We start from the raw sequence: 19571 nt of genomic DNA on the forward strand, positions 1-19571 counted from the left end.
TGGTAGACACAAACAATGCTAAAAAGAAGAGCTGTTAAGCTATGAAAAGATATAGAAGGACATTAAATACATATCACTAAGTGAAAAAAGCCAATCTGGAAAGTCTATATACTATATGATTTCAATTCTGATATTCTGGAAAAGGCAAAGCTATGGAGACCATGTAAATATCATTGGATTCAAAGGGTTGGTGGAGGGGAAGGCATGAATAGGTGGAACACTGAGCAGTGAATATATTCTACATGATAATATAATGGCAGATGCATGTCATTATGCATTTGTCCAAACCCACAGGCATTTTGTCTATCATGTTAGGAATCCCCTCTATTTAAATCTGTCATTTTAGGGATGTCTGGGTGGCTCAGTGGTTGAGTGTCTGCCTTTGGCTCAGGGCATGATTCTGGAGTCCTGGGACTGAGTCCTGCATCATTCTCCCCACAGGGACTCTGCTTCTCCCTCTGCCTATGTTTCTGCCTCTCTTTGTGTCTCTCATGAATAAATAAATAAAATCTTTTTTAAAAATCTCATTTTAGCAGACAGTCTCTTTTATTTTGTTTCATGTTTTACACACAGCCTACTTTTGTGGACTGGGTTTCTAATGCTAATTTAATGTCCAGAGTTTCTACAGTGTTGTTTTGGTCTGTCTGGTTTAACCACTGTCACTGGGGCTTCTGTGTTTGTCTTTGATTCTATTGCCTGAGCGATTGGAAGTGTTTCTCCAGGCCAGGTTGCTGGGTGCTTCTCAGTGGGGGAATCGCTATGGTGGGACACTCCACTGTAGCCCTGTGTCTGGGGAGTAGTGGGCGGGTTGGAGGAAGAGTCTCAGACTCACACAAAGAGTCTTCCAGAACTGAGCATTTGCTGTGACTTCATTCCTTTTGTCTGTTGTATCCTCTGGCCTCCTCAGTATCTCTAGATGAAAGTGAGGAGTCTCAGGCTCAGTGAGAAAAAGAATGCTTCCTTTGTCTACTCTTCTTGGTGTGGCTTCTTATGACTCATCCAGTGGTGTTGGGCTCACTTGATGTAAGAGGGACTCTCATTAGATCTGGTGGAAGAATAAGCCTCCCAAGGCTGCCCTCTGTTACTAGGTTGAGATCTGGAAATCCCAGAACTGTTTACCCTTCTTCACTTGGATGGAAAGAAATAAGACCCCTTGCCACTGTGTTATTCCCAGCACCCAAACCACTGCTTTCTTCTTATAGTCTTTCAGAACTCTCCCTGGATTGTCTTTTACGTTATTTCCAGGGAGAGTTTAATACTTGTTTCTAGCAGAAAGAAGCAAGGACAAGCAGCTCTATGCCCTTTTATTCAGACCAGAAATATCCCTCAAGTTTTAAGAGTGTAAAAGGGAAAAAAAGAGTGTAAAAGGGTCCTGAAACCACCAAGCCTGAGAATTGTTGACCTTCTGAAATGATGAGCTGCCCCTATGATTTGGGGGAATGCCAAAGAGTCTCCCACTCCAAAACCCAGCCTACCACTGTACTTGAAATTCTCAGTACTATACAAGCATCTTTCAAAGGGCTGTTATAGGGAACAATACTTTGGGTAACACTCTAGAGACACTGGCTCATCTTATTAACTGGTTATTACCCATTGCAAAGTCAGAGAGTATAGAAGTTCTCCAGGATGGAACGTAAGACCATCAGATAGGTATTAGAAAAAAAAGATCAAGTTTAATAGATGCTCTCTATGCTGCAGGGGAATCTGAGTGAGAGTTCTGGCTTCTTTCAGGGTTACAGACAAGTAGTAGAATGAAAGTACAGAGATCATGAAAAGATCAGAGGAAATGTACAGGAAGACGAATCCTTGCCCCCTTCCCAATTCTGCACACCCAAAGACTTTAATTTTATTTTCCTTACTTAACTACAGGCAAACATAAGTCATGAAATTGACAAACATTTTGAAAAATTAGAAGAAAAAGCAAACCATTGTACTGAGACCCCTGGTTTTCCATATTCAATAGCCAAGTAGTCTGTCACAGCCAGGCCACCTGGTCCAGCTGTTTCTCTGCCAGAGGTTGGCTGCTTATATGGCAACTGATGCGGTGATAAATTGAGATTAGTGATTTAGGATAGGCATCAAAGCAGCACCTTCTAACTCCATGCAGTTTCCCTCTTCTCAATGTTGTCTCCAGGCTTTCCTGGTTCCCATTATTTATGCCTTTCCAAAAAACAAAACTGACCCTATGGAAAATAGCTACTCTTTCCAATGGAAACTTTATTGGGGAAGGCTAAGTGGCTCTCTCCTGACCTCACAGAGCCCATCTTGTTTTTCCTAAGTTAGTCACACCTTTGACTATGCTTAAATGATGATTTCCAAATGCCTTTAAAGTGTACAAGATAAAAAGGACAGAATAGTGATTTGGTGGCCATTGAAGTCCCCGAAACTTTCCCCTAAAAACAGAGATTTTAGAGGTATTATTCGGCTATCATTTTTGTCTTCTAGTTTGGGTCCCAGCGTCTGTTATGGGATTAGTGTAATGGTGGGAACTTATGACAAAGTAAGCACCCTGCCCACCCCCTACAAAATGCCCCTCAAAGGCTGCTCTCTGCAAAAACATTAGAAGGCAAAGTAAGCACAGCTCTACAAGGCAAGCCATGGAAGAGGCTGTGGTGTCTATCAACAAATACCCGTTGAACACCTGTTTTGTGCCACCTACAGTGCTAAACATGGAGGAAGCAATAATGAACAAATCAGACACAATCTCTGCTCACCCTGTCCACATGGCAGGAAGCCATTTGGAGCACAGAATGAGGACAAATGAAAATCAAGGATTGGGGAATATAAATGTGATATCAGCAATTTGAACAGTTTTTTTTTTAAATAGAAGACATACAAATACATAAATAATTTGAGGTCTGTAGAAGCTCAACAACATCACCTCAGAATAAGGATGGTCACCTCCAAATCTACTGTGAGATTTTTTTTTTTTTGAGAAGACTACATATTGTCCTATAATAGGTAACAATTGGCAAGGCAATATCTCCAGATAATTTTATTGCCCAGATTCCCAGTACTCATCACCACAATCAATCCTCAAATTCTGAAGAAAAGATGGTTCTCAGAAATTGCTCTTCCCTCATATAGCAACAGTATTCTTCAGAGCCCAAAGTTACATATTTTCAGATGAACTTACAAAAAATATTACATGCTGGGCATTGAGGGGGGCACTTGACAGGATGAGCACTGGGTGTTATTCTGTATGTTGGTAAATTGAACACCAATAAAAAATTAATTTATTAAAAAAATGTCACATGCTTCCATTAGTACGCATTACTTAAACCATTGAGATCATCCTCTAGCCCATTCAATAGGATTCCCTGTAATTGTGGAAATGTTTTATCTCTGAACTACCGTTCAATTTAGTAGTCATTACTCACATGTGGTTGAACACCTGGAATGGGGCTGGTGTGACTGAGGAACTGTATTTCTAAGTTCATTTCATTAGAATTAATTTAAATTTAAGTAGTCACATGCAGATAGTGAACAGCACAAATGTAACCTTAAACTGAAAGTGATTCTGTAAGTGGCAGGTAAAAAAAAAATCCCTTCCTTTGGATTAATTTACTCTAAACTGGGAAAGTATTTTAAAATTGAGAAGGTCAGAAAAACCTCTGTATTATTAACAAGACAGTGAATGAATAGCAACATATAGATTAGTGCCTGATGTAAACAAAACTCAGAACTGCAATCTCCCTCACTGCCTTGGCTGAATTAAAAAACAAAACAAACAATACATATGTGGTCGAATATGCATAATTGTTTTTAAAAACCAGTGCTTGTTATTAAAAGAAACTAACCCAAAGTATATACACATATTTATCAATGTTTTCAAAAGATTTTTTTCATGTTTTGGTAATGATTGTTTACTCGTGTACTTAATGTCTACAATATGGCAGGCACTGTGCTTATAGGAGAATCATTCTCTTAATATACCACAGCAAAAATATTCCTCAAATAACCATATTTAATATGATGCATTTGAAGTGATTTAATTTCCAGCAACTTCACACATAATTGCTTCATTTTTGACCTATAATATAACTAAAGGATCACTTATGTTTTGGATTTGACCATGAGACCAAAATTCAAGTATATTACTGCTTTAAAATGCATAGCATGTATCTCCAGAAAATGAAAAAAATTAAAATATCTTTTTAAGAGGTGACTAATATATAGTACAAGTATCTAAACAATATATGTGAACTTTTTGCACAGACATTTTTGATGAAAATGATGTTCCTGAAATGGAATGTAACTGACTTCCGAAGAAGTCATCAGAAAGATTTTTTTGATCAAATCAACTTTTATTGCAGTATAATTGTCATATGCCATTGTACAGAAAGATTTTGATTAAAATCTGTCTTGCCTAGTTGTACAGAAAATTGGTTTTAAATACACATATGAAAATTGTTTCTGAATGCTTGTGGTTTGGGAAGGTAATTCATTTATTTTTCCAGGTTTATGGACATATCATTGACATACAACAAAGCACGATTGTAAAGTGTACAACGTGTTGATTAGATGCACTTACATATTTCAAAATGATTACTACCATAGTGTTAGCTAACACCTCCATCACATCACATAATTACTATTTCTTTTTTTGTGATGAGAACATTTAAGACCTGCTTTCTTAGCAACTTTCAAGTATATATACAGCATTATTAACTAGGGTCACCATACTATACATTAGATCCTTAGAATTTGTTCATCTTCTAACTGGAAATTTGTACCCTTTGTCTAACACCGTCCAGCCCCTGGTAACCATCATTCTACTCTGTTTCTATGAGTTCGACTTTTGCAGATTCCACTTATAAGTGATATCCTACAGTATCTGTCTGATTTGCTTCACTTCGCATAACACCCTGAAGGTTCATCCATGTTGTTGCAAATGGCAGCATTTCCAAAGGTAATCCATTCTTTCAACACTTACTATGAGCCCACTGTGTGCCAGGCACCGTGCTTGACACCAAAATATGACATTCTTCCTGAATGAAGAAACAAGACCAGGTAACACATCAAATTGCACATTGATAAAAACATGATCAGCTGTTTCACAGCCATATCTGGATCAACTGAGGGACACCACCAATGCCAGGTATAGATTACTGAAATCCCCCTTTCTCCAACTTCCATACGTATGTAAGCACAGCAAACAATAATAAATTATACCGTATTTCCATTCCACCTGCTAGAGTGACACTACCATATTTTGCTATGGGCCAGCTAGACTGTATATGTATAGATACATAGTACACACTACAGGCCAACAAAACCAGTTACATAGTCACCAAAGAACAAAGGCTCTGTAGTATTTATTGGTCTTGCTCTAAAACCCACAATCAAATAAGATCCTGACATCATGTAAGTAATTTTTTAAACCATAGAAAATTGTATACAAGGTATAAATCCAATTTTGTAATGTGATATATATACCTGTGAAGGAAAAAATATATAGGTAAGACATTCACTCAAATCTCTGAGTGGTAAGATTGCTGGTGATTTTTATTTCATTTATATGTTTTCGTGTTTTGAAACCTGTCTACCATGCCTATACACTACCTTTGTAATCAGTAAAAATTAGTTATAGTAAAAACCATTCTTGCAACTATTCCAAAATTCATGTCTAGCATAGGCCTAAGGCCTCATGTAAGGAAATAGGTATTGACCACATGTGTGATTTTAGGGGACTGGTGTAGAAGGCCTGGGAGCAATCCAATTAGCTAATGACTGGAAGCTCTTTAAGAAAGAACAAAGACTTTCACTGTCTAAAGTTTAAAATGAATATTACTGGGGGTGATGGAGGGAATAGTGACATGTTCCCCCGAAGATAGAAGCTGAGAAAGGTGGCTTGTTCCAGCTCTAAATCCTAGTTAGATCACGTGATAAATGCAGTATTGCCTTCTGGTGACTCCACAGAACATGTAGGTTGAAACATTTAGAAATGAATATTTCTAGAACTATTACTGAATACCATATGGTTTTAAAATGTCACACTTTTAAACTATAAAACTGGCCTAATATTCTTTGTAGAAACTCCAGAAAATATGGAAAAGCTTGGGAATGAAACAAAAATCATCTGTAATCCCATCACCCAGAGGTAATGACCATGAACACTTTGGTATATAACCTTCTAGCAATTTATTCTAGTCAAATGTGTGTATCTGCCTTTTCACCTAATATTTATCTTGGGTATTTTCTTATGCCATTAAATATGCTCAGTGAACCTCATTCTAATGACTGCCTAATATTACCAATGGCTTAAGAATATCAGAATGACTGTAAACAATATTATTGTACCTACTATGAAGCTAACATCATAAAGATAGATTCAAATGGATCTGGTCTTTGAAAAAGTGAGCGAAGGGATTTTCTGAACTGGTGAGCTCTCCTGGGTCTTACCAACATCAGGATTTTGACTCTAAGAATGATTTTGTTTTTCTCAAATGCCTAAAAACACCCATATCGTGCACAATGACAAATCACTCACGTAGTTTCCAAAATAGAGTCTTAGGTTTGGAAAACTGCAACTCTTAAAGAAACATTAGAGAGTAAAGCATAGCAGGCCCTCCAAGTCAGGCTCTGTTTGTTGTAACAAAGCAAGTGGATCACAGTGGGAAACCCTAAAATAAAAGAGGAAAGAAAAACTATCCTTGGTGTAAACTTCAGCTTCTGAGCAAATTAATCTGTTCACCTTCCAACTTAAGAGAGAGAGGGAGACAGAGGCGGTGGGAGGAGGGAGAGAAACACTGTGATTTTTCTGAGAAAATTTTAATTCAGGAGCTACATAAAATTCCATTTACAACATGGCCTACATTTGCTAGGCTAGAGTTCTGAAAATTACCTTATGCAGCAAACTAATCATGATTCCTTTGAAGTGAAAGAGGAGAACATTCATGTAAAAATTTGCGATTTCGGTTTAAAAGAAAATTCCAGTTCCCAATCACCTTTGATGGTTTGGAGACCCTTTCCTTACCTGCAAGGCAGCTTAGGATCAGAAAGACCTTCCAAAACGCGAACACCATTGTGTCAGGGTTTGTCGAGCGTAGCCGAGGACCGGTAGCTTGCCTGAGCTAGGCTGAGTCTCCAACTGGCTTCTTCAATCACACTGAGGTTTGCCAGGCTTATCTGCCGGCATCACGAAGCAAATAGCCTTTTCAGGCTTATTGGGTACAGTCCTTTCTCTGAGCGGATTTGTGTTTCTTTGAAACACTTTTTACGGGCGTGTTTCCTTGATATATTTGCTACTGTGTTAATAATAAACCCGTGCATTTAAATTCTTCAGGCTCTTTGTACACAGATTCTCTGAGTTTTATTGTTTAAAATCAATCCTATTAAAAAGTTAAACTTGGGGGGGTGTATGGTTGGAAGTGAACCTATACAAATAAAAGCTGACAAGGCTAATTAATTTCAAATATTTCCATCGAAGTCTTCCAGCATGGATTCACTAACCTCGTTCACAAATTGGGTTAATAAATTGGTGCTCTAAGGTTTTCTCAGGAGCCAGGGTTCACAGGAAGGACAGGGGGGTTATGAAGCAAAAAGCATTCATTTATTGTGTGAACAAACTCTGGACACGTCACACTTTTTTGAAGCCCTGGCAGTTCTCACTACCTTGGCAGTAGAACGCATAGCATGCTATGGTCTTCCTGGTTAGAGACCCTATAGCATTTATTCACTCACCAAACGCTATATCATCAGGGAAGTGAATAAATGCTTTAAGACTTCCACTGGATGAGTCTGAATTTTTGCAGAATTAGGTTACTGAGTAGGTACAATAGGATTTCTTTGGAGGAGAGTTTCCCTAGGAGCGAGTGATGGTAGGCTGCCTCCATGAGAAGCCTTCACTAACAGATTTCCTCTCATGTTTGAGATACATAAAGGCCTCTTCCAGCTTTTCCTATGCGATCTCCAAGTCCTGTTGTGTTCACCTGTGCAGTGGCTCTCAGATCTGTCCTTTCACCAATCCACTGCCTCCACCCCGATCCTGGTACTTTGGTCCTTATCCCTGGCCTACTGAGGCAGCTTCCTATGTGATCTCCCTGACTTCTCCCTCCCTCATCCTCCATACCAGCCGCATCCTGATGGTTCAACCCTGACCAAGCATCTTCAGTTAACACCACTATGGACTCCTGACAAGACCAAAGTCCTCAATCTGGATTCCCAGCCTTCCAAAGACCTGACCCTCACCTCCTCTGAACTTCAATCACATTAAATCACCCATCTGAAAAATGCTGTCACAATTTATTGCCTCAGAGTATTCAGTCGCATGAAACAAGGGCAAACTGCAGTGATAGGTTTTATGAACTTTTTCTTTTTTTTTTAAGTTTTCATTGATTTAAGTAATCTCTACACCCACCGGTGGGGCTCATATCCATGACCCCGAGATCAAGAGTTGCATGCTCTTCCGACTGAGGCACCCCAGTCCCCCTCTATTTTAGGAACTTTAATTTACAGGAAATGTTTGAGCCCTGCTCACCTTAGCCAGGCAAATATCCCACTGTTTCCATCAGGCCTGATTCCTTCCCAAAGCCTTTCCTGGCCATGCTTAGGTCTGGTGCCAAACCTTGGCTCCAAGTGAATTCCAACACTGCTTATGATTTTTCTCCTCAATCCTCTTGCTGTCTAAGCGTATTCTTAGGGCAGATCGGTCATGCTATCGTATGTGAAAAGTTTGATAAACCTGTGTACCATCCCTCTCTGGGATCCACCTTGGAGAGATTTGCATTATACTTAGAGCCAATACCTTACAGTTGGCACATGATTGCTCTCCAGTTGTTTCCCATTTATTAACTGGGTCTCTCTTAAATCCAATAGCTGTGAGCCCCTCCAGGGCAGAGACAAAGCCTCATAAGGCAGCCCCCAACTTAAGAAAGGGTATATACCAGAATGTATTGGTAAGCCCACTGATTGGATCCAAAGCAGGATGTTTTGAATAGAAATCTCGCTCCTGGACTTGTGAGGCACATAGTCTACCATCAGTGTGAATTCTGGGTGCTGGGCCATACAGAGCAGAAGAAGAGCAGCAGGTGGCCGAAAAAAGAACAGTCCTTTCCCTTCCTAAGACATGGGTTGAGCACACAGCAACACCCCCCACACCAAAAACTATTGCATGTTTTTGACACCCATCTTCCTTTCTGCCCCCAACTCTTATGGCCCCCAGGCTCCTTGAGTTCCTAGGTTGCCCTAAGGGAGGGTCTTACTCACCAGAATAACTCACACTCCAAGACTACCTTTGCTTTTTTAACCTTATGCCTCCCAGAAATACTCCTCCTCCACTGTACGAGCATCAATCAACTCCATGTTAGGAGGGGAAAATGATCAATTGCTATGAACATTCCCCCACTGGTTTGTACTCCTGAAGATAGAATGCTTATTTCCCCCCACCCCAAATGAATCTCCAACCAGGAGCATCAGGCAATGCAATAAAGAGAAATGGTCTGATGGAGGAGGTTTTGCAAGGAGGACAATTTGGAGGGCAGGCCTCTGGAGGTGCACATCAGCTCCTCTCAACCTTGACCCTGCATTTACCTCCGAATCCATTAAGTCTCCGAAAGATCCATGAAAGCCAGAGACTTCCTGTGTCTCTTCCCATGCCCAATAGGTGAGCATAAAATTCATCATTAAAAGTGGGACATTTTTGAGATTGACTAGGCTGCTATTAGCAACTACATGGGACAGACAGTATAAATCATAAACATTCCCAGGCGAACTTGGATGTCTGGCCACCTGCTCACAGTGGAATGCTAAGCACAAGGCAGGAGCTAAATAAAAGCTTTCTAATTAAGATACTACCATCCAAGCTAGCTGGACCTGAAATGGGTGGGGTGGAGAGTATGACTTAAGGCTATTGCCAAAACCCATCTGCACCAGAACATCTCAGACAAACACAGAACTCTCTAGAACATTTCAGTAAAATGCCTATATCACTGTTACGTGGGGCCTGATCAGGACAGGAAGAATTCTGTTAAAACAAACCCAAAGAGATCATCTAAATTCTCTTCTTGATATTCAATTTTGATGTTACTGACAAAAAAGTGGGTCATTAGCACGCAAAATATTATTAAATATCCTTCATATTTTTCTAATCGGGCTTTATAGTTTTTAAGCTGCTTTTCCATTTTATCTTTGTAGCTGACTAAAATAAACAGGGGAGTTATTATCTACATTCTCTTTATTTAAAAAAAACGGAGGCTCAGAAACGTTGTGTCTTTCTCAAGGCCACAGAGCACACATTCAATGCGGTCTCTCCCGGTCACAGTGGCATAGTGTGAACATAACGTATCAAACATGCTACTTCTTCCAGGATTCTTCTATGGGAACTTTCAGAAATCTGCAGCCTCTGCCTTATTTCTCACTTTTGTTCACTGAAAAAAATACAAAACCAACACATTTTGATTGTAAAGGGATTTCAAAGAACAAAGGATTGTGCAGAGAACAAAAAGAAAGCCTCCATTCTCTCACCCACGAGTAATTATCCCACGCTGTGCTCACAAGAAATAGAAGTTTCACATTTTTCTCAGAGCTTCTGTGAGTTTACACACACACCTATGGCAGTGTTTTGTTTTGTTTTTAATCCTAAAGGTAATCATGCTACACCTATTGTTCTATAGTTTGTTTTCCCCCTTGAAAGCAACCATTTTTATTGTTTCCTTAGGTCAGCATGTGGGATTCTACTAGACGGCTACCTTACCTGTTTGCAGGCTGCATGGTATTTCACCTTCAGTTTTTCACTATTATTAACAATGGTGAAATGGCCATTCCTTTGCCTATATCTCTGCCCGCTTGTGTGATTATTTCTGTAGATTAGATACTTAGAAATGGAACTGCTGGATTAAAGCATAGAAACACTTTAAATTTTGGTAGAGTCTGTAATACTGTCCACCAGAAATCCTTTACAAATCTACACCTCCATTAAGAGTGTACGAGAGTGCCTGTTTCCCTACAGCCTTGTCAACAATGAAAAGTATGTCATTTACTTTTACTAGTACCATGGGTGAGAACTGGTGTTGCATTGCTGTTTTAATTTGCAGTTCTCTAATGAGGCTGAGCCTTTTTTCCATAGGTGTACTGGCCTAATTGTTGTTCCTTTCCCTGCCATTTGCCTATTTATGGCCTTAGAACACTCTCCATGGAGTTATCTGTCTTTCAATATAGTAGAAGTGCTCTTTTTACCTTAGGAATCTTAATTCATAACCCATAAGTAAGGAATAGTTAATTGACTGATGATTAAGAACTAATTAAAAAGGAATAAAGTTTGGTGTATATATTATAAATATTTTCTCCCAGTCTGTCACTTTTCAGAAAAAGTTTACATCTTCCACCATGAAGAAAATTTGCATTTTGTTGTAGTTAATCCAGCAATTTTTTTCTTCGTAGCTTCTGAATTTCATATCTTCCTTAAGAAAGTTTTCCCCAGTCCAAGACTATAGAAATGTTATGATAGGGATTCCTGGGAGGCTTACTGGTTGAGTGTCTGCCCTTGGCTCAGGGCATGATCCCAGGGTCCTAGGATGGAGTCCCGCATTGGGCTCCTTGCAGGGAGCCTGCTTCTCCCTCTGCCTATGTTTCTGCCTCTCTCTGTCTCTCATGAATAAATAAATAAAATCTTTTTTAAAAAAGAAATATAATTATACATTATATTTATTAATATGTAATATGATAATTTCTCTTAATACTTCTATAACTCTGTTCTGCCTTTCAATTATGGCAATTCTGTCCTTCCATTTGCTCAGGCCAAAAGCCTTGGTATCATCCCTGATTCCTCTCCTTCCTTCGTGTACCACCTCAAATCGTCAGCAAATCCCTTTGGGTCCATGTTCAAAATATACCCAGACTCTGATGACTTTCCTCACCTTCGCTGCTATCACCCTGGCCTGAGCCGCCAGCATCAATTGCCTGGCTCACACAATGGCCTCCTAACTGGTCTCCCTGCTTCTTCCTTGTCTCCTTACAGACTATTCACATCACAGCAGCCAGAATGATCCTTTGATGTGTAAGTCAGATCACATTTCACTTTTGCTCAAGATCCTCCAACAGTTCCCAGTGTCTCTCACAGTAAAAGCCAAAGTCTTTAAAATAGCCTATGGGGCAGCTGGGTGACTCAGTCATTTGATCATTAGACTCTTGGTTTCTGCTCAAGTCATGATGTCAGGGTGATGGGAACCAGCTCCCCATTGGGTTCTGAGCTCAGTACAGAGTGTGCTACAGAGTCTCTCTCTCCCTCTCTGTCTGTCCCCCCCACCACACACACACATCCCCTTCTCCCTTCTCTCAAATCTTTAAAAAAATTTTTTTAAGTAGCCTGGAAGAGCTCATAAAATGAACCAGCTCTTCAACCTACCTCATCTCCTACCATTCTTCCCCTCTTACTCTGCTCCAGCCACACTGTTATTCTTGCTGACCCTTGAACCAGCCAGGCACATTCCCACTTTCTTGGGCATTTGCACTGGGGGTTTCCTCTATCTGTGATCCTTCAAACCCAAGTATCAGCAGGGCCAACTCCTATCTTCTTCAAGTCTTTGTTTAAATGTCAGTTGTCAGCAATGCCTTCCCGATCACACAATTTAAAACTGCAGATTTCTCCACTCCAGCCCTCTCAAACTCCCACTGCCTTTTCCTTTTTACATAGCACTCATTACTTTCTAACATAACATACTACACAGTTTACTTATGGTTAACTTTTCCATCCAGCTAGTAATGTGAGTTTCAAGAGGGCAGGGATTTCTGTCTGTTTCATTTACTATTTATTCCAAGGGCCTAGAACAGTGCCTTGCACATAGTAGGTCCTCAATATTTGTTAAATGAATGCATTTGGGAATCTGAATTTAATCCATTCAGAATTGATTTTTGTGTATTGTATGAGATAGGCAGAAATGGTTTTTAAGGAGTGCCTGGGTGGCTCAGTCGATTAAAGCATCTGCTTTCAGCTCAGGTCATCATCCCAGCATCCTGGGATGGATGTGGGGAAGATTCAGCCCCACATCCAGCTCCCTGCTCCACAGGGAGCCTGCTTCTTCTTTTCCCTCTGCTCCTCCTGCTTGTGCACATGCTCGCTCTCTCTCTGTCAAAAAAATAAAATCTTTTTCAAAAGGAAGAAACGGGGCATAATTATAAAATAATGAGCCTGCTGTCCTTGTGTAGCCTGGGAACAGGCTCAGAAGGCAGTCTTGGGTTTTCAAAAGACAGACTAAGGCCATTCTTACTTATCGCACTAGTATGAGATAGAGACAGAGAGACAGATCAGGGAGTAAAGTTTCTCATGTATATTTTTGATCCCTGAGGTCGTCATCATGGGAAAATCAAAATTTATTGGACTTCCTTCTACATATATTATGCTTTTGTAGGACTTTTAAAATTCCAAATTACATATAGAAAGGCATAATCTAATCAGTGCTTAGAATCTAAAGACTTTAATACATTTCTGTTGGAATGTGTTTCAAAAATTGTTTTGTGCAATCTAGCACTATCGACTCTTCATTGCTTTTTCTGACTCCCTGCCAGGCAACTCCACTTCTGTGCCCCACTAGCGCCTCAAAGGTAACTTCACACATTGTCTCCATGTGGTCTCCTCTGGTCTCCAAACCTGTGCCACTTCCCAACCACTTGTTACTGCATCCCAATTAATTCTTCATTGGGGTGGGCATCTGGGTGGCTCAGTGGTTGAGCATCTGCCTTTGGCTCAGGTCATGATCCTGGGGTCGTGGGATCGAATCCTGCATCAGGCTCTTCACAGGGATCCTGCCTCTCCCTCTGCCTATGTCTTTGCCTCTCTTTCTGTGTATTTCATGAATAAATAAATAAAATATTTAGAAAGACTTCTTTATTGGGGTATACTTTGACTCCTGCTTTACTCACTCTGCCATTCCAGGAGTACCAGATCCTACTGAGAACTTCTCTTCAGCTCATCTTTTCTTTTCCATCTCCTGAGGCTTTGACCAACAATAGCCTTATCAGCGAGGAAAATGACTGGCAGCCATTTCCCAATAGGGAACTGGGAAAGCAAGATTTCAATGGATGCTCTCTAGGGGTGCCTGGGTGGAGCAGTTGGTTGTCTGACTCTTGGTTTTGGCTCTGGTGGTGATATCAGGGTCATGAGATCTTGTCCTGCATCAGGCTTTGCACTCAGCGCAGAGTATGCTTGAGACTCTCTTCCTCTCTCTGCTCTTCCCACTTGTGCTCTCTCTCCCTCTGTCTCTCAAATGAATAAATAAATAAATATTTTTTAAAAAATGGCTGCTCACTAGGTGTGTGCAATAAAGGATAGGGAGGGGGAGCAGGAGCCAATAAGTATCACCCCATGAAGAGAACAGAAAACTATCCAACTACATGTGAAATAGGGTGTGGGTTATATAACAGGAATAGTTGAGGCCAATTGAGAGACCTAAGAATGAGTCCTGTCATCATCTAGTTTGGACCCTGTTAGGTCTCACGTAATTGATTGTGGTAGCCTCCTAGCCTACCTCCTGGCCTCCAATTTTCCTCTCTCTCAAATCCATCCTAAGCAGTGCTGCCAGCTAAATTTTCCTAAAGTACAATCTAATCCAGTCATTCTCATGCTCAAATATCTTCCATGACTCCCTATCACCTTTCTCCCTAGACATAAAAATTTTTTATCTGGGCTCAGCAGTTTGGCACTGCCTTCAGCCCAGGGCATGATCCTGGAGATCTGGGATCCAGTCCCACATCTGGCTCCCTGCATGGAGCCTGCTTCTCCCTCTGCCTGTGTCTCTGCCTCTCTGTCTCTCTGTGTCTCTCATAAATAAATAAATAAATACATACATACATAAATACATAAAAATCTTTAAAATATTTTTATCTAGCATTTAATAGGTGCCCAGGTTCTACCTTTGCTGCCTGTTTTCTGCGATTTGTGACACCAAAGAATGTCACCGCTGGCCAAAGTCTTACAAGCAGTCTCCAAACAAAACTGAATATTCCCTGTTCCTTGAACATATGCCTCCCTTTTCCACCCCTGTGCCTCTACAAGGCTATTCTCTCCTCCCAGATCTACCACCCTGCCAAGCTGAATTGTCAAAAATTTACTCATCCTGTGAGCCTCATCACAAATGCTATCGCTTCCACAGATTGACTCTTGATTCCCACATGATGTGATCTCACTTTAACAGCATTAGTTAATACCTTTTGCACAGCACTGAGGGGATAGCACAACTCTTCATGTACTGGTCCTCTTCTTTTTAAAATATTTTATTTATTTATTTATTCATTCATGAGAGACATAGGCAGAGGGAGAAGCAAGCTCTCTGCAGAGAGCCCGGTGCAGGACTCAGTCCCAGGACCCTGGGATCATGACCTGAGCCAAAGGCAGATGCTCAAAAGCTGAGCCACCCAGGCATCCCTGTCCTGGTCCTCTTCATACCTCTAAAGAAGGCAAGGACTGTGTTTAGCTAATTTTATACACACACACACACACACACACACACACACACACACACACACACACCACATGAGCTAGTTATTGGCCAGGCATTGTGTTAAGTGCTTTATATGCAATATCTCACTTAATCTTCTCTATAGCCTTAATGAGGCAAGTAGTATTATTATCCCCATTTTATAGGGGAAGAAACAGAAGCACAGGGAAATGAAGCAACTTACACAAATCTCATCTATAGTAACCGGTAGACTCAGGACTCATTCTCATCTCTCTCAACTGATCTCAACTATTCTTGTTATATAACCTGCATCCTATTTCACACATAGTTGGATGGTTTTCTGTTCTCTTCACTGGGCGCTACCTATTGGCTCCTGCTCCCCGTCTCCATCCTTTATTATGCACATCTAGGGAGCAATCATTTTAATCTTGCTTTCCCAGTTCCCTGTCGGGAAATGGCCACCAGTCATTCTCCTCACAGATTGGTCAAAGCCTCAGTCCCTGGTAACCCCCTTCTTGCAAAAAATGAGGCTCAGAATTTTTTTGAAGACCACATAAATGCCAGAGTCAGGACCTAAGCTCAGGTCAGCTGGCTCCAGAATAAGTGCTCATAACTTATGATATACTGTGACTTCAGGGACCCAGAGTAGTTATGTTGGGTGAGTTCACTTTTTCAAGTTTATGATATGCCAAAGGGACTATTTTTTTGAGTCATTGCACTTTATTTTCAGCAAGCAAGAAGATCACAAGGAATAACTTCTAATGCTGTGACTCCCTGAACAAGGGTGAATGGGTTTCTTTTATTTAGAGTTAGGATGAACATTTATTTTTTTTATATTTTTTATTGGAGCTCAATTTGCCAACATATAGCATAACACTCAGTGCTCATCCAATCAAGTGCCCCCCTCAGTGCCCATCATCCATTCACCCCCACCCCTCGCCCACCTCCCCTTACACCACCCCTAGTTCGTTTCCGAGAGTTAGGAGTTTCTCATGTTATGTCTCCCTTTCTGATATTTCCCACTCATTTTTTCTCCTTTCCCCCTTTATTCCCTTTCACTATTTTTTATATTCCCCAAAAGAATGAGACCATATGACGCTTGTCCTTCTCCGATTGACTTACTTCACTCACCATAATACCCTCCAGTTCCATCCACATTGAAGCAAATGGTGGGTATTCATAGTTTCTAATGGCTAAGTGATATTCCATTGTATACATAGATCACATCTTCTTTATCCATTCAGCTGTCAATGGACACCAAGGCTCCTTCCACAGTTTGGCTATTGTGGACATTGCTGCTATAAACATTGGGGTGCAGGTGTCTTGCCGTTTCACTGCATCTGTATCTTTGGGGTAAATCCCCAGCAGTGCAATTGCTGGGTCATAGGGGTCATAGGGTAGTTCTATTTTTAACTCTTTGATAGGGTCGCACTAATTTGGATGCACATGATCTGGTATATTTGTTGAAAAACAAACCTAGAAATCATCATCATGATCAACCATGACACATTTCCTTATTCCAGGTTAGCATCTATTTGCCTCAAAAACAGCCAAAAGAAGAAGTGGCACATAATTTCACAATTCTCCAAACCAAGAGACTGGGAGTCCCAGATTATGGACCCTCAAGTGAATCCTATGATGGTGTGATTCAGTGAAAGAGTTTCCTTTCTCTCTTCCATCTCTGTGTGTAAGGAATGGAATTTCTCTTGACGATTAACCTGGTGTGAACACCATCCTTAAATGTGTTCTTTGGACACCTTACTGGGAGTCCTCCAGAGATGACCCTTTTTTTAAAGATTTTATTTATTCATCACACACACACACACACACACACACACACACACACACACACACAGGCAGAGACCAAGGCAGAGGGAGAAGCAGGCTCCATGCAGGAAGCCCAACACAGGACTCAATCCCGGGTCTCCAGGATCAGGCCCTGGGCTGAAGGCAGGCGCTAAACCGCTGAGCCACCCAGGCTGCCACAAGATGACCCTTAATAAGACTGTGAAACAGTAGTATACACAGGTAGGGCCATGGAGTTTCTCTCCTCTTAAATTGGGGAAATAGTTGTTTCTTGTTCTGGAGGGAAGAATCCTGTAGAAAGTTCTTTGGCAAGCCATGTTTTAACAATAAATATGAGTCAGCTTGTGTTGAGTAGCCTAGGATTGCTTACCTAGCGATAGTAGGGAGTCTGGAAAGGGTTAGTACCAGGAACTCTATGTTAACTGATAGTGTGACTCAACCTGCAGTGTACATTAAAGTATTTGGGGAAGCCTACTCCTAGGCAATTTGTGTTGACGCACTATACAAACACATGTCATAGGCCCTGGTTTGAAAAAAATCACATGTATGTGTAGGCACAAGCATGCTCACGTGCGCACACATGCACCCACTGATTCAACCCAAAGAGGTCCTAGATCTTCCAATTCCTTCCAACTGGGAGAGATCAAGCTTAACTTAAACCAAAAAAAAAAATTACATTCTAATTGTACAATTGTTGGGTCTTGGGTTTCTTTTAGCCAATCCTTTTCAACACTTCCTAAAAATGCCAGAGTGAAATTAACCCTAAAAACCAGAGACCTTTTTGAAGACTTTCAAAGCTGCCTGAGCTGGTTAATGGTACCTGTTACATGGTAATAAGAGTGGTCAAATGTTAAGGCTTACTAGATGATAGTCCCTGAGTTAAGCATTTTATTTGCATTATGTCTCACAATCTTACAGAGGAGTTTCAGAGAGGTCAAAAGAGTTGTCATAGGTCACATGGTTTGCAATTGGCAAAACCAAGGCTTGAGCCTAAACACGAATGCTCCAAAGCCCATACCTTTGCCAATTATGTGATGTGACTTCTTGGCACTGAAAGGGATGGTAGAATACAGAGTCAACACGGTCCATGCTTGTCTGGTTTACACTCTTGCTGGAAAGACAAGAAAAAATACACATAAACCAGGGATTAAACTAAGTATTAAACTTAGAAGTACGTGACTGTAAAAGACTGCATTGTGCAACACAGAAAATAAATGACTACAAATACAGAAAGACAAATTTCAGCCGTTGCAAGGAATGGTTGTGAACCTCCAAATCTTCATTGCAAAATAAGTTCCATGGGATCCACCTCTACCTGGCAAGAGACAGGGATGCTGGGAGGGATTTGAGTAGTATTTTTGAAGGCAAAGATCGAGAATGAACAATGAAAAGTGAGAGGTAGCATTTCAGAGAGCAAAAATGACAAAGCAACGAGGCCAGGTTGTTTTAGAAAAGGACTGAAAAGAAATTAATGTTGGGAATATCTAAAAACGAGAGTTGTTAAGATGGGGGTCGGGCATGAAGAAGCCTACAAAGAAGGCAGACAACAAAAGCAGAAGAAAATGGCAAAGTTGTCAAATTCTGTTGGATTTGGTTTAAAGTGGAGGAAGCAAATGAAGGGCTTGTTTTTTGTTCTGCATGGTGGTGTTTTTGTTTTTGTTTTTTGCTGTTTTTTGTTTGCTCATTTGCTAGTTTTAATGAGGCAGCATAACATAGCGACAAAGAGTAGGGACTACAGAGTCAAGCATCTTGGCTTTACATCCAGCTCTGCCTCTTACCAGCTGAGGGACTGTGAGCAAGTTACTTAATTTCTTTGTGCCTCATTTTTCTCATCAATAAACGAGGTAAAGGAAGAACTACTTCATGAGAGCATTATTTTTATAAGCATTGAAAAGTTATTGTTTGTAAAGTGCTTGAAACAGTGCCAATATGTAGTAAGCAGTATTGGATGTGATTGCTGCATAAATACAAATATAATTCTCTTTTTAAAAAAAGGTGTATTCATTTATTTTAGAGAGAGTGCAAGCAGGAGAAGGGAAAGAGGGAGAGAATCCCCAAGCAGAATCCATACTGAGCATGGAGCCCGACCCAGGGTTCCATTCCATGACCCATGAGATCATGACCCATGAGATGAAGACCTGAGCCCAAACCAAGAGTCAGACACCGAACTGACTGAGCCATCCAGGTGCCCCATACAAATGTAATTCCTTATTAACACTGAAACACGTGGGAAATTCCTAAAATCATTGTGTAAAGATCTTTCTCTTAAAAACAACTGGTAGGTATGCCATCCAGGCAGATTCCAGCATGGCAACTGAGGACAGCTGAGGAGTGGCTGCTGCCATCAGATGGGGCTCTCCCAGTCCCCAC

At 40.7% G+C, this 19571-nt stretch overlaps 1 protein-coding gene across 3 annotated transcripts in view; it reads right to left on the bottom strand.

Moving 5' to 3' along the window:
- The window catches only part of VSIG1 (V-set and immunoglobulin domain containing 1), a 43953-nt gene extending 36751 nt beyond the window's left edge, over nt 1-7202 (bottom strand). For 2 of the 3 annotated variants that reach the window (XM_072816866.1, XM_072816867.1), the window contains exon 1: nt 6980-7202. In XM_072816866.1, coding sequence (XP_072672967.1) covers nt 6980-7028 — 49 coding nt within the window. In that variant the 5' untranslated portion in view covers nt 7029-7202. The remainder of the gene's footprint in view (nt 1-6979) is intronic. The other variant, XM_072816868.1, reaches the window with a different exon arrangement.
- Nucleotides 7203-19571: the final 12369 nt, after the last annotated feature.

This window comes from Canis lupus, chromosome X (genome assembly GCF_048164855.1).
Source record: "Canis lupus baileyi chromosome X, mCanLup2.hap1, whole genome shotgun sequence".
NCBI classification, from domain to species: Eukaryota; Metazoa; Chordata; class Mammalia; order Carnivora; family Canidae; genus Canis; species Canis lupus.